The 15355-nt window shown below is 35.9% G+C and overlaps 1 protein-coding gene across 3 annotated transcripts in view; it reads right to left on the reverse strand.

Moving 5' to 3' along the window:
• Positions 1 to 696: 696 nt before the first annotated feature.
• The window catches only part of COPB1 (COPI coat complex subunit beta 1), a 40834-nt gene continuing 26175 nt past the window's right edge, over positions 697 to 15355 (reverse strand). For all 3 annotated transcript variants that reach the window (XM_069469622.1, XM_069469624.1, XM_069469623.1), the window contains exons 15-22: positions 9339 to 9566; positions 8996 to 9175; positions 6309 to 6453; positions 4838 to 4957; positions 3432 to 3577; positions 2747 to 2836; positions 1505 to 1660; positions 697 to 1083 (exon numbers count right to left, since the gene is read on the reverse strand). In XM_069469622.1, the coding sequence (XP_069325723.1) occupies positions 1024 to 1083; positions 1505 to 1660; positions 2747 to 2836; positions 3432 to 3577; positions 4838 to 4957; positions 6309 to 6453; positions 8996 to 9175; positions 9339 to 9566 (1125 nt within the window). In that variant the 3' untranslated portion in view covers positions 697 to 1023. The remainder of the gene's footprint in view (positions 1084 to 1504; positions 1661 to 2746; positions 2837 to 3431; positions 3578 to 4837; positions 4958 to 6308; positions 6454 to 8995; positions 9176 to 9338; positions 9567 to 15355) is intronic.

Raw genomic sequence — 15355 nt, forward strand, 5'->3', positions numbered from 1 at the left:
TTAAGTTTAGACTTGGCTCAATCATCCTTAGTGAAGGCAAGGGCCAAAAGGATAACACAATCAGACTTTGGGAAACTTAGCTCAGAAATGCATTTGGAATCATATTAGGAGGTAATGGTGCCCAGCCCTAGTGTAAAGTGAGGAAAAGGGGTAAGTGAGGCATGGAAGCAATATAGATAAATAGGACAGCTTTTTAAATCCTCTATAGTTGAATCCTCCCAGTATCAGCTTCAGTAATTGGCTAGAACCAATTTCATTCCTAACAAACCTAAAACACCCAAAGCTATCTATGAATGATTAAAAAATCTATTTTGGATTATCTACTTTCATTATGATTCAGGATAATGACAGTAGGTCTACTTCAGTCAGGGTTCATAATACTCCTTTAAACTGAAAATAGATCTGTTTTCTCAAGTTATTCTGGTATCTTTTCCCTGGGGCTAAATTGCAGAGACAATCCCTTCAGAACATGATAAGGCATTTTTAGAGATAGTAACACTGGAATATTAAATAAGTAAAAAACAATAATCAAGTAAATCAAGGCCTGTCTTATTTTGTATCATTGAGTTTATAAATTCTCTTAATAATGGTGGATATATTTATAACTCAAAGAGTAATTTATATTTAAAATAGAAATCTATAACCCAACAAAAAGAAATCCATAACCCAACTAAAAGAAACCCATTACTACATAACTAAAATTATGTAATTATTCATTTATTTATAAAACAAAAATTTACGAATAGATCTGTTTATTGTACTGTGAAAATGATCTTGGTACATGTGAGAAACATTATATACTTTGAGGACAGCGTTCAGAACTGTTAAAGACAAAAGAAAAACTATAATTTTAAACTCAATCTTGATTTACGGGAAAGGGTATAAATTATTGGCTGGAATGGTTTCAGCATGAACTCAAATTCTACATAACACAGAAGCATGAAAGAGTACAAAAGACGTTGGAGTCCAATAAGCCCATACCTAAATTTCAACTGTAAAGCTTCAAGGACTTTTTGTTTATGCTTATATACTAGTTTTCTTCTGTGACAAGTTTATTTTATCTCCAAGACTTAAGGCCATTCCCTGTGAAGAAGAAAGAAGATGTTTATAATTACTGAAACTATGTACAACCAGTAGGTTTTTCAATTAATTAAGTCCCGATTCAATGACACCACACCAACAACAAAACCAAAGATGTATAAAACAGACTCACTAAAACTTTACTTAGTCACTAGATTTGTATCTCGGTTTTCAAAAAATTCCAGAGAACCCATTTCACAAACACCCCACAAGATTCAATCTGGTTTTAAGCAAATATCTCAGAACCATGGGCCCAAAAGGTGAGCAATTTTAACGAAGCAAAATTTACATTTCTATTCAGAGAATACTATCATATGTATATGTATCTGATGCTCAAAAGGCACTACCTATAGAAATAAGAAAGAAATAATTCTTTCTCCCTTTGTTCAGTCCAGAAACACTCTCAAAGAAAAAGAACTGTTACCTGACTCTTCGCACGAATTCTTATGTGGCCAGTAACAGCGGCATCTGGTCCCTGGTGAATTGGTTTCTCAATGCTGACATTTGCAAGTGCATCTTCTCCAAATATGGAACGAGCATAAAGGTTGGCTGCCATAAAGCCACAGTAACCAGAAAGGGCCTGGAAGGAATTTTTGATAAATTCAACACTTTACTAGAGAACAACATATAGGCAAAACCAAAGAGCATAGGTGAATTATCACTTAAAATAGTACTTATTTGGTGGTGGTTACATGACTATATATGAGTTTATCAAAACTCATAGAACTATACATGTAAAAAGTCTGAATTTTTCTACATAGTACTTTATAACTCAATAAACCTGATTGTAAAGAACTAGTACATATTCCAATTTGTATTTATTTATTCTATTTACTTTTTGATTACCTCCCACATGAGAACAGAAACTCCATGAAGGAAGAGATAATTTTTGTTGGACTCAATATATTTATTGAATAAACTAATATATAAGTTAAATCTACTTGTCTGGCAGCAGACATTCTTATATTGATAAAAGAAATTTGATTCATTACAGAAATTTTATAAAGAAAAAAATTTCTGGCTGGGCGCAGTGCCTAACACCTGTAATCCTAGCACTCTGGGAGGCTGAGACAGGAAGATCACTTGAGCTCAGGGGTTTGAGGCTGCAGTGAACTATGATGATGCCACTGCACTCTACCTGGGGCAACAGAGCGAGACTCTGTCTCAAAAATAAATAAATAAATACATAAATAAATTAATTAATTAAAAAAAATTCCTTAGAGCTCCATCTTCATATTTCTTTCTTTCTACTTTTTTTCCCCCATACACAAACACAGCAGGAAGTCATAGTATACCAACAATTTTGTATTTGAGCAGATACATTCTGACTTATAATCAGAGACCACAGAAGAGGTCATGGACATTTTCTAATCCAGTATCACAAATATTTTGGAATAAGCCTCTAGCTGAAAGGAGAAAAAGACCGAAAAAAACCCCAAAACTATTCGATTGGGTCACTGCAACCAGGAACAAGTAGGATGGTACATTCTAATAGAAAGAGGTAAGCAGATTAATACATTCTATGGAATAACTTCTTTCAGCTACCCTAGAATGACACAGCTTTTCCCATGTTGAATAACAACAAAAATATGATAACAGAAATACAGAAAAGCCAGGAATCTACTATACTACTATCAGATTTAAGAATTTCTCAGTCAAACTTTACCTTCTCTGGAGTGAGGCATTTCATGTTGGTTGACTTTAATATGTGCTGTAAATAGTCATTTAAATCAATCATATTGGTGTTAACTGTTACCTGTGAGAGGGAGAAAAAAAGTCAAAGATATCATAAATCTTACAAAGAGAAAGTTGTAAATCACTGGTATTTCATATTAGAACCTCCTTCCAACACTTAGGTGGCAGACTAGGCAACAAGAAAGTAAATAACATCTTCTACAAAATACAACAACCTAACCTGCAGGTTGGTATCAGTACTTTCAGATACAGACAACTTCACAGAAGATTAACATGAAGCATATAGAATATTTCTAATAGAAATCAAAGCTCAAAGGAACAAAGTTCCTCAGCAGGGCATGGATTTTGCAAAGCCTCTTTTGGACACTAGATTCAATGGTAAATGATCGTTCATGTATAGAAGGGATGGAATATTGTCTACAATGTCTTAATCAGATTAATTATAGAATGGCTTCTCTAATCAATTTACAATAGCAAATTACCAGACTACTTGCATGATTTTCAGTTAAGGCTGATTTGCAAGAACAGATACTGAAAGACTGTTCACTTTACATGTCTGATACTTTTTTAGTGGGATTAATTTTATCAGAGAATTCCTTAACACTGGCCCAAAGGAAGAAAGATAAAGAATACAAGAAAATATCCCAAAGACTAACTTTGTTTTCCCATTCAAATTCAGCCCACATCTGACGGAATTCAGCATCAGTGCAAGTTGCAGGCTGGATATAGTCCATGATGTCAATGTGGATATCACTGAGGACCACACAATTTCTGTCACTTGCTGCTCCAGAGACATCATAAACTGAAATATACATATACAAAATATACATATATTACGTCTCTTGCAAATTTGTTCTTTTCCTCTATATTTCCTATTTTGGTGATTAATATAAACAATGCAATAAACCCAATCCAGAAATCTAAGGGTTACTCTAGGCACGTCCTCTTCAATCAGTAACCATATCCTTAACATCTATTACATCCAGCCCTTCTCTCCATTCCAACCACTACCGCACTGGCTTCAGCCTCTATCTTCTCTCACTTGGGCTTCTCCAATGGCCTACTAGTTAATCTTCCTACTTCTTCCAATCAATCTTCTATAGTGCTTTCACAGAAATATTTAATCATATAACTCATTCATTTATAATTCCTCCATGTTTTCCCTTTCCACAGATAAAAGTCTGAAATGTTAGCATGAAAAGTAAAATATGGCTCCTACTTTCCTTCCTAACTTCATTTTTCTCCTACCACCACCCTCCAACCCACTCTAAACTCCACGTATGTCCAACTACTTGTATTTGTTCCAACTGTCTACTTGTCTATCATTGGAATACTTAACATATCTTTTAAAACCCTACTCAAACATTATTAGCTCCTCCACGAAGCCTTTCCTAACCTTATCCCCCAATTCCTCACTGCTCTGAGAATGAACCAAATTCTTTCAAGGACTCTCACCTTACCCAGTACGTTTTTTTCATAGCTTTTACCATTATGTATTGCTCATATCTGTTTTACATATCTGATTTCCCTTACTGGACTCTAAGTTATCTCTTGTTCCTCACCACGGTAGCCCTCTCTATGACAGAAATTGCTATAAAATATGCTTATTGACTGAATGCCTCTATACAAGCTAATCTTTAGGTTCGAAATCCCCTTGTGTGTCTGGCAATAAATGCCTATATGAAGTTTTCAGATTTAGTTCAAATGTTATGTCGATAATATACTCTTTTCCTCTATAAAAGCCTTCTACACTATGGGAATTTTTTTCCTTATCTCAAAGTACACAGTATATAAACTAAATCTTATCACATTGTACTGTACTGTAATTATTTCCTTATCTAGTTCTTCCTTTTGCCTGACAGTTTCTTGAGGACAGTGATCCTATATGGCTCAGTTCTGTACAACCAGAACATAGTACAATGCTTGGTACCATAAAAAGTGGTCCATAAATGTTGAATGAATGGATTTAGGTCCTGTCCTCTAACAATGTCCATAGCTACTCACCACAGAAATTCTTTAATAAAAACACCCAAACATCACATGCCATAACATACTACCTTACCTATATTACCAAAAATTATTCCATTTTCTGTTGACGCTACTTTGACATTAGCTTTAATATTTGCAAAATCATGAGGAGCAAGAGTCAAAGGAGATGGCTTTTCCACAAGCTTCAGATCCCCTGAAAAAAAAAAGAATATGGGCATGGTTAAAAATATATATATTAACCATAAAACCTTAAAATGTATGCAGCTTAATAGTTTCTAGGAAAATAAGGAACATGAGAAGAATATGATTCAAATATTATGGGGATAAAGAAATCATTTAACACCCTTATTATTCATATCAACATGCACATTTTCTTTTAAATAGGTAATAGGCATCTCAGAATAATTTTACATTTAACTTGCATATGTGTGAGGGGAAGGGGGTACTTTGAGGCTACTATTTTATTTCAATGAATGAATACAAACTTCCCAAAAAGCTTATGTCTTAAACTATATACTCCATTACAAAGAAAGAAAATAATCTGCAAAAAGACTTGTAAATTCTTAAGAGACATAGTTCTTTATATACAAGCCATGCTTAAGAAGACAGGGCAAAATTATGTCTTCCCCTGATATCTTGAAGTCCCTTAACTCTTACATAAGCCACATGAAATTTGATGGGCGCACTGTATTGTTCCTATATACAATTTACATTTTCAACTTCAAAACCAGATGTAGAAGTGGTTAGAGTCTGATTCATGTGTCTTTATTAAGAAGAAAAAAGGGCCGGGCGCGGTGGCTCACGCCTGTAATCCTAGCACTCTGGGAGGCCGAGGCGGGTGGATCGCTCGAGGTCAGGAGTTCGAGACCAGCCTGAGCAAGAGTGAGACCCCGTCTCTACTAAAAATAGAAAGAAATTATATGGACAACTAAAATATATATATACAAAAAATTAGCCGGGCATGGTGGCGCATGTCTGTAGTCCCAGCTACTCGGGAGGCTGAGGCAGTAGGATCGCTTAAGCCCAGGAGTTTGAGGTTGCTGTGAGCTAGACTGACGCCACGGCACTCACTCTAGCCTGGGCAAGAGAGTGAGACTCTGTCTCAAAAAAAAAAAAAAAAAAAAGAAGAAAAAAGACATCTCAAGTTGTTAAATGTGATAATGATGCGTTACTGTGGCCACACACGGCCAAAGATTCAGGAAATACCTAGTCTGTACTAAGGCAATTAAAAATTTCACTAAGTGAGCAACGTGGTCAATCTGTAACTTAAACAGCTCTTATTGTATCTAGAAAAACTGACATTTGCTAGATCAAACCATTGAATGAATCCATCTGAATGTGCCCAGAGCATAAGAAAATCACTATGACAGATGTTCAGAAAACTGGAGTTGAAGGAGACTAAATATTAAATATAAAACTAAGCTTTGATTCAAAATGTCAAAAAGGGCTCAAAAGAATTCTTGTATTGAAATGTGTACTTCCTTTAATAATTTGTCATAAATATCAGCTGTGTAATATCTTTCGTTTACGGTAAATTTCCTCACCTAGAGTAGCTAACTCTAATGTGCAGTTCTGCAAAGTATCACTGGTTTGGTTCACAACAAGTACATCCAGGACAATATCATACTGGTTGACATGAACATAGGCTTCTGCATATACAGGATCTGAGAAACCGGTCAACTGGGTGACCTGTCAAAACAAAAATAAAGACATAATCAAATGACTGACATAATTTAATCAAACATATGCTAGTTAAATAATTAAGTCTGGTAGGCTAACAGACATGTTTAGATTAGAAAAGTCATTTTGAGATAGGTACAATAAAATTGTTTTGTAATGCAGAAATGGACATTAAAACTGAGACACTGGAAATAATACAGAGTTAAAAAAAATTATTCAAACAACACTGAATTTAAAACTCTAGGGGGGGGGGCCAAGGCAGGAGGATTGCTTGAGGCCAGGAGTTTAAGACCAGCCTGGGCCACACAGCAAGACCCCCATCTCTACTAAAAATTTTTAAAAATTAGCTAGGTATGGTGGCATGTGCCTATAGTCCTAGCTACTTGGGAGGCTGAGGCAGGAGGATTGCTTGAGCCCAGGACTTCAAGGCTACCGTGAGCTATGATTGCACCACTATATTCTAGCCTGGGTGACAGAGCAAGACCCTATCTCTTAAATAAATGAATAAATGAATGATGATGATGACATCCAGGTATCTATTTGTTTTTAAGTTCAGTAACTCAGTATAAGGTATGTTATATATGTTGATTTTAAGCTTAAGTAGTTTAGTAGTAAAAAGATGTTAAATATGTTTAGCAAATACATTAAACATTAACCTAATTTAGCAAGTAGAATACATTTGGATACATTTTCAGTTAAATCCCTAAGTATGTAAACTTACTATTTGCTCTCCAAAACTCGAGATCCAAATAAAAACTTGATCATGTGGTAGTTCCTGCTGCTCAAGCTCAGGAACTAAATAGATCATATAGCAAGAAATGCTTGAAATCCCACAAAGATAGGATTTTAAATGTCCCCTCAAATTTAAAAACACCCAAAGTATAGCACTTTAAAAATATAATATTGTCATCAAAAGCATAGGCAACAAAAGAAAAAACTGAATAACTGGACTACATTAAAATCAAAAGTTTTTGATTTCAATCAAAGGACATTTATCAATAGTGAAAAGGCAACCCACAGAATGGGAAAAATATTTACAAATCATGTATCTAATAAGGGAGTTAATATTCAGGATATCAAGAACTCCTAAAATTCAAACAAACAAAAAAAACAATTAAAAAATGGGCAAAGGACTTGAAAAGACATTTCTGCAAAGAAGACATATAAATAGCCAATAAGCACATGAAAAGACACTCAACATTACTAACATTAGGGAAATGCAAATCAAAACCACAATGAGATACCATTTCACACACTCATTAGGATGACTACTGTGAAAAAAACAGAAAATAACAAATATTGGCAAGGATATGGAGAAATTGGAACCCTTGTGCACTGCTGGTGCGAATGTCAAATAGTATAGCCACTATAGAAAACAATATGAAGGTTCCTCAAAAAAATTAAAAGTAGAATTATCATAGGACCCAGCAATTCTGCTTTTGGTATATATTCAAAAGAACTGAAAGCAGGGACTTGAACAGATATTTGTACATCCATGTTCATAGCATAACCAAAAGGTGAAAGGATAAATGGATAAACACAATGTGGTATATGATTACAATTGAATATTATTTAGCCTTAAAAAGAAAGGAAGTTCTGACACATGGTACAACATGGATGAACCTTGAAAATAATATACTAAGTGAAAAAAGCCAGTTACAAAAGGACAAATACTGTATGATCCCACTTATAAGAGACAGAGTGGTCAAAATCATAGAGACAGAAAGTAGAATGGTGATTGACAGGGGCTGGGGGGAAGTTGGAATGGGAGTTACTGCTTAATGGGTATAGAGTTTCAGTTTTGCAAGATGAAAAAAGTCCTGAAGATGGTTGCACAATAATGTAAATTTAATTAATGTCAAAGAACTGTACACTTAAAAATGGTTAAAATAATAAATCCTATGTAACTTTGACCACAATTCAAAAAATTTATAAATGTAATATATTCATTCTCAATTTTAAGGGAGAGAAATTGTTTTAGTAGTTCCAATACTGCTATTATCTTATCTTGAACAACAAAATCAATGTGAGACTGTTTACTCATCTAATCAATGAGGGATTAAACTAGATCACTGCTTTTAAAATTTATATATTTGAAAAAGAATTGTTTTCTTAATAAAATCCTATATGGAAATCAATATATTAAGTCTATAAAAGTGGAGTTGCTTTGTTTAAAGTAGCAGGGAACAAGAGAAGTTGAGGTCAAGGTATGGGAAAAAGGACAGAGCCCTGGCTGTTCAGCTTTCCTTTAAAAATCTTAATTAACCTCTAAGGATCCCTACTCCCTTTATTTTTTAGTCTATGATTCCACACAACTGGATCAAGCTATGAAGTCATTTAATGGATTTACAGTACTACATAGATAGTAAAGTACTTCAACAGCTTCTGAGTTTAAACTGAGGTTTAATGGGTCCATCATAGTGACTTGATGAAAACTGATGTTACATAACTAGTCATTTTGCTTTTAAAAAATAGGACCAGCAAATTCCTGATTATTATTTTCTTAAATAGCTAATTTAAATAATTTACAGTGTAGCTGACATTTTGTTACCTTGTTAAGTTTAGATGCTAGGGGATCTGCTGCCTCTTTCCTCTGTGTGTTACCCATTGCTGCCAGCAAACTCAGCTGAAACTGATCTTCTTTGCAGTTCATTTCATTCTTAGCAGTTAGTTGCATGAAAGAAATGGGGTCATCAGGCTGTATTGTCACATTCCTCTTTTCAGATTCTTTCTGTGTTGAGAAAACAAAACTTAAGTCTCTTTTAAATACGGACAGAAAGATAGCTTTTTATAGGCCTTTAATAGGGATTGCTCTCACATATGAAACTGAAAAATCAACAAAATAAACAAAAAAACCACAAAGCACTTTTATAGCCTCATCACATATACCTCACCTTTTGGGATAATTTCTCTTCTTCGAGTTTAGCAGATAACATGTGAGAAAGGGACTGTCTGCACTCCTTGTTGAAAATATCATTCATTAAAGGTGAACATTCAGATAAGACCTTGAGGCACAGGGAAATTCGATCTACATCATCATCAGTAATTGGCTTCTTAGGAAGAGAGGATTTTCCCAAATGAAGGATAGTAGCCATGAGCAACATAGCCTCAGCAACAAACGACTAGAAAAATAGAGAAATGAGTTATTTATATTGCCATGATTCTCCAATTGCAATAATGTTGCTTGACTATAACTCACAATCCAAGAAATATACCCAACTTTTTACTTCACCTGAATAAGATTTCAAATCCTTTAGATTTTATCTCCAAAATATCTTTTTTGCAACCTCTCCTTCCTTTCTAAGACCTAAGACCTCCTTAACCCTCAACTAGAAGATAGCAATGGCTTTTTAACTGTTTTCCCTTGATCTAGTCTTTCCTTCTAACTCGTCACATGCTAATGCTATCCTTTTTACTCCCTACTACAGACAAGTTAAAAAGAATGATACTTTACCAACTGTTAACATTTGCCATATTTGCTTTCCTATTCTCCTATATATGTACTTATTTTTGGCTGAACATATGAAAGTAAGAGTCTTCACCTCATAAATACTTCAGCATTCATCTCCTAAGAATCAGGACAGATTCTCATAAAACCACAATGTCATTTTCTTACCTGAGAAATTAACAATTCCACAATATATCTACTATATTCTGAATTTATATAAATCTTCCTAAATTGTCTCAAAATGTTTTAATTTTATTTTTTAAATCTAGGATCAGCTCCACACATTTCATTTGGCTATTGTTCTCTTTAGTCTCTTTTAATCTAGACCAGTTCCCTGCCTTTTTGTTTTTAATCATATTGGCTTTTTAAAAGAACCCAGGCCAGTTGTTTTATTTCTTTTTTTCCCTTTCTTTCTTTTTTTTTTTAAACTCACTGAGCTAGACAGTTGTTTTATAGAATATCCTACACTTCTGACTAGAATATTAGATCAGTAATTTTTGTATTTCTAATTGTAATACAGCAGGAAGTTCATGTCAGGTTGTTCCTAATGATGCTTATGCTAAGTGTGATCACCTACTGCTATTATCTTAATTTTTATACTCCATCAATCATTTCACTCTCCCTGTAAATACCTATAATGATTTCCGCCTCATCTCTATACTGAAGTCCATATGACTTAGCCTGCTATTCAAAGTCTTCCACAAGTGAATTCCAACTTACTTTTTTGGTCTCACGTAGCAATATCCTGACACATATGCTCTATGCCCTTGCCAAAATGCCTCTGGCTGAGTACTGATCTGCACACATGCATGGAAAACTACTGAAAGGCTGGGGAAGTACCAATAGAAAAGTAAGTGTAATAATCCTCCAAGCTTGGATATTGTTGCCAGAAGGAGAGGAACGAGGAGGAGACAAAAAAATATATCTGAAGAAATAATGCTGAAAAATTTCCAAATTGATGGAAATTATAAACCCACGGACACAAAAAGCTCAATAAACCACAAGCAAAGGAAACATGAAGAAAACCACACCAAGGCATATCCTAATCAAAATGCTGAAACTCAGTGGAAAGGAGAAAATCTAAAACCAATCAGAGAAAAAAAGAACACAGAGGCACAAGAATGATAGACTTCTCATCAGAAAGCCAGAAGACAATGGAGCTGTATCTCTACAGTACTGAAAGAAAAATATCTGTTAACTTAGAATTATATACCCACAAAGATATCTTTCAAAAGTGTAGGAAAAATAAAGACTTTCCAGACAAAAATCAAGAGAATTCATTGCCAACAAATCTACAAGAAAAGTTAAAGCAAATTTTTAGGCAAAAGATACCAGAGACAAAGTAAGTTCTACACAAAGAAATACAGAGTGCTGAAAATGGCATAAATGAAGGGCTGCCAGTGAGGTAATCAACAGCCAAACGTCCTCCTTTGTATCAAACACAGCAAACTTTATCAACTAGGTATATTATGAGAAATCTGGCTCTTTCAAACAGATAACAGTAAATAATCTCCCAACTACCAGAAATGAAGCAACTGCTCCATGAGAGGAAATCAAATTGGACTTTGAGACGAAAAATGCTAGAGACTTTTAAAAAGCATAATCCAAAGATTACACTTTGACCAGACCTGAATGAATAAATAATGGTCCACAAGAGAGTTACAAAATAAATTACTACTCATAAATCAAAATCAATTGATAAGAGATAATATGTAAGTTACCTGACTCTCTAAATTTCACTTATGGTTTTTTTAAATGACAGAGCTAAAAAAAAAAAAAAAAAAGCCTTTGAAAACCCCTAATCTAACATCAAAGTGCCTAACTATGAGAAAGGTAAATGAACCATGGACTATTATGCAGCTATTAAATATGATTATGACTAAGAAGAGTTTATAGTAACATAGCAAAATGTTACAATATTAAGTGAAACTGCACTATTGTAAAACATAAAATGATCACTACACTAAGGAAAAAAGTGTTTCACAGATAAAAGCAAACTTAAAACTTTTTAAGGGAAGGAAAGATTTCTGTTATTATATCTGATAATATGATTCTTTCTTTGATGTTTCTAACTCTGCCACAATAACAAGATTTGTACTTCAGTGCTGTAAACATTATGTGGTTTTTTGGTTCATAGTTTTTATATCACTCCTTATTTATTTTAGTAATATCAGAAATGAAATGAAGAAAAATAAAATAATTAGCTGGGTGTGGTGGCACACGCCTGTAGTCCCAGCTATGTGGGAGGCTGAGGCAGGAGGATCACTTGAGCCCAAGAGCTAGAGGTTTGCAGTGAGCTCTGATCATGCCACTCAGCCTCTGTCACTCAGGCTAGAGTCCTCTACGTACTCTAGCCTGAGTGACAGAGTAAGACCCTGTCTCAAATAAATAAATAAAATAAAAAAATTCAAAATTCTACCATGTAGAGATTTTTTAAAATGAAGGCAAAAAAAGACTTTCAGGCAAATGAAAGCTGAGAGAATTCTTTACCAGCAAACCTGCATTACAAGAATGATCAATAGGCAGAAAGAAAATATCAGATGGAAATGTGAGGCGTGCAGGGGAGGAATGGTGCCACGGCCAGGGGCAGGCACCATGAATCCTGTGAGGACCTAGCACTCTTTGGCAGGTCAGACCTACGCAGGGCCCCTCAACCAGCCAGGACTGTAGCAGGAGGAGGCCATCCATCCATCTAGCAGGTGGCAGATGTCCTGTAGTACCTCCAGAAGGTCTCTGGAGACATCTTTAGCAGGTCCTGTCTCTGGCCAGAAGCAACCTAAAACGAAGCTTGGGTGCCCACCCCATGCCTCACATGGGAACCTTTTCTCCCATCCAGTGTGAAGTATTTGCCTGATTCAGGTTCCTCTCAGGGTCTAAGTCACCCCACCACCACCCCTGGCTGGATGTCAGACCTGGAGTCTCTTTGTCCCTCACCATGTCATCTCCTCTTGACCTGTACCAGTTGGAAGTCTGCCTCTCGCGGAAGCCCTCCCCAACCACCAGGGGCTGGGGGGAGCGGGGGAGGCATTGCCGCCAGTTGGACTTGGTGTAAAAACCATATCCTCTTGACTCTTATGCCTCTTCCCTGCCCACTGACACCTCAATCTGCCCTAAGCCTGTCCAGAATGTCGCTGTTACCAACGGACAACACACCGAGGGCCTCAGGGCTCACTCTGGAGCAGAACATCCCAGCTCAAATCTGGCTCCCCCATTTGCTTGCTCTGTACTTGGGCAAGTTACTTAACTTCTCTAAATCTCAATGCTCTCATTTGCAAAACTGCTGTGATAATAATGGTATTTTCCTCATAGGCTTGTTGTAAAGATTAAATGAATTAAAACATGCAAATGCATTAAATAGTGCCACTTAGTAAGCATTCAAAAAAAATCTGAATTTATACAAAGAAATGAAGAGCATCGTAAGGATGCAGGTAAATATAAGACTTTTTCTCATGCAAGAAAACTTTAAAAGATAATCAACTATAATAGACAAATGGATAAAAATACACATACACACATATATTTACAATGGAATATTATTTACCCTCAAAGGCAATAGAATTCTGACATATAAAACATAGATGAACCTTGATGAAGGTGTGCTAAGTGAAATAAGTCAGACACGAAAGGACGAATACTGTATAATTCTACTTATATGAAATACTGAGAATAGGCAAATCCATACAGACAGAAAGTGTAAAACACGTTACCAGAGGCTGTGAGGAGGAAGGAATATGGAGTTATTGTTTATTTGGTACAAAATTTCAGTTTGAGATGATGAAAAAGCACTGGAGATGAATGGCAGTGATGGCTGCACAACAGTGTGAATGTAATTAATGCCATGGAACTGTACTCTTAAAAAGGATTAAAATGATAAATTTTGTTATGTATATTTTACCACAATAAGAAACATTTTAAAACACCCAGGAAGGTACTTGAATTTTGCCCTGCTCCCAACTCTCAACTTCTCACACCTGGCTAAGCATGTCTCCTCCCCACCTCAGTCAAAACACTAAAAAAGATAAGAAACCAAAAAAAAGCTAAGAAAGAAAAGGAAAATGACTATTTAAAATAAAAATAACAAAAATGTGCCACAGGGCTTATATTATAACATGACATATAGATCTAAACATGACAACAACAGCACAAAGGATGGAGTGGGAGTTGGAGGGAATGGAAATACAACTGTCCCTCCATGGGATGGTTCCAGGACCCCCCTTGGATACCCAAATCCATGGATGCTCAACTCCTTTATATAAAATGGCACAGTATATGCATATAACCTACATACACCTTCCCATATGCTTTAAGTCATCCCTAGATTACTAGTTCTCTTGCTAGTTCTACCACATCTGCAGTTACTTCCTCCACCTAAGTCTTGAACCCCTCAAAGTCATCCATAAGGGTTAGAATCAACTTCTTCCAAACTCTTTTTTTTTTTTTTTTTTTTTTTGAGACAGAGTCTCACTCTGTTGCCCGGGCTAGAGTGAGTGCCGTGGCGTCAGTCTAGCTCACAGCAACCTCAAACTCCTGGGCTTAAGCGATCCTACTGCCTCAGCCTCCCGAGTAGCTGGGACTACAGGCATGCGCCACCATGCCCGGCTAATTTTTTGTATATATATATTTTAGTTGTCCATATAATTTCTTTTCTATTTTTAGTAGAGACGGGGTCTCACTCTTGCTCAGGCTGGTCTCGAACTCCTGACCTCGAGTGATCCACCCGCCTCGGCCTCCCAGAGTGCTAGGATTACAGGCGTGAGCCACCGCGCCCAGCCCCAAACTCTTGTTAATGTTAACATTTTGACCTTCTACCATGAATCACAAATATTCTTAATGGCATCTAGAATCTCTTCCAGAGGGTTTTCAATTTACTTTGCCCAGATCATCAAGGAATCACTATGACAGTTATAGCCTTATAAAATGTACTTCTGAAATAGTGAGTCTTGAAAGTTGAAATCACTTCTTGATCCATGGACTGCAGAACGGATGCTGTGTGAGCAGGCATGAAAACAATATTAATCTCCTTGTGTATCTCCCTCAGAGCTGTTGGGTGACCAGGTGCATTGCCAATGACCAGTGATATTTTGAAAGGAAACTTTTTTTATGGGTAGTAAGTCTCAACAGTGGGCTTAAAATATTCGGTAAACCATACTACAAATAAATGTGCTGTCATCCAGACTTTCTTGTTAGATTTCCAGAGCACAGGGTAAAGTAGATCTAGCAAAATCCTTAAGGGGCCTCGGATTTTCAGAATGGGAGATGAGCATTGGCTTCAGCTTAAAAGTCACCAGCTACATTAGATGCTAGCAAGAGAGTCAGCCTGTTCTTTGAAGCCAGGCACTGACTTCTCTTTCTAGCTATGAAAATCCTACATGGCAGCATCTTCCAATAGAAAGCTATTTTGTCTCCATTGAAAACCTGTTATTTAGTGTAACCACCTTCATCAATTATCTTAGCTAGATCTTC

This window comes from Eulemur rufifrons, chromosome 6 (genome assembly GCF_041146395.1).
Source record: "Eulemur rufifrons isolate Redbay chromosome 6, OSU_ERuf_1, whole genome shotgun sequence".
Lineage (NCBI taxonomy): Eukaryota > Metazoa > Chordata > Mammalia > Primates > Lemuridae > Eulemur > Eulemur rufifrons.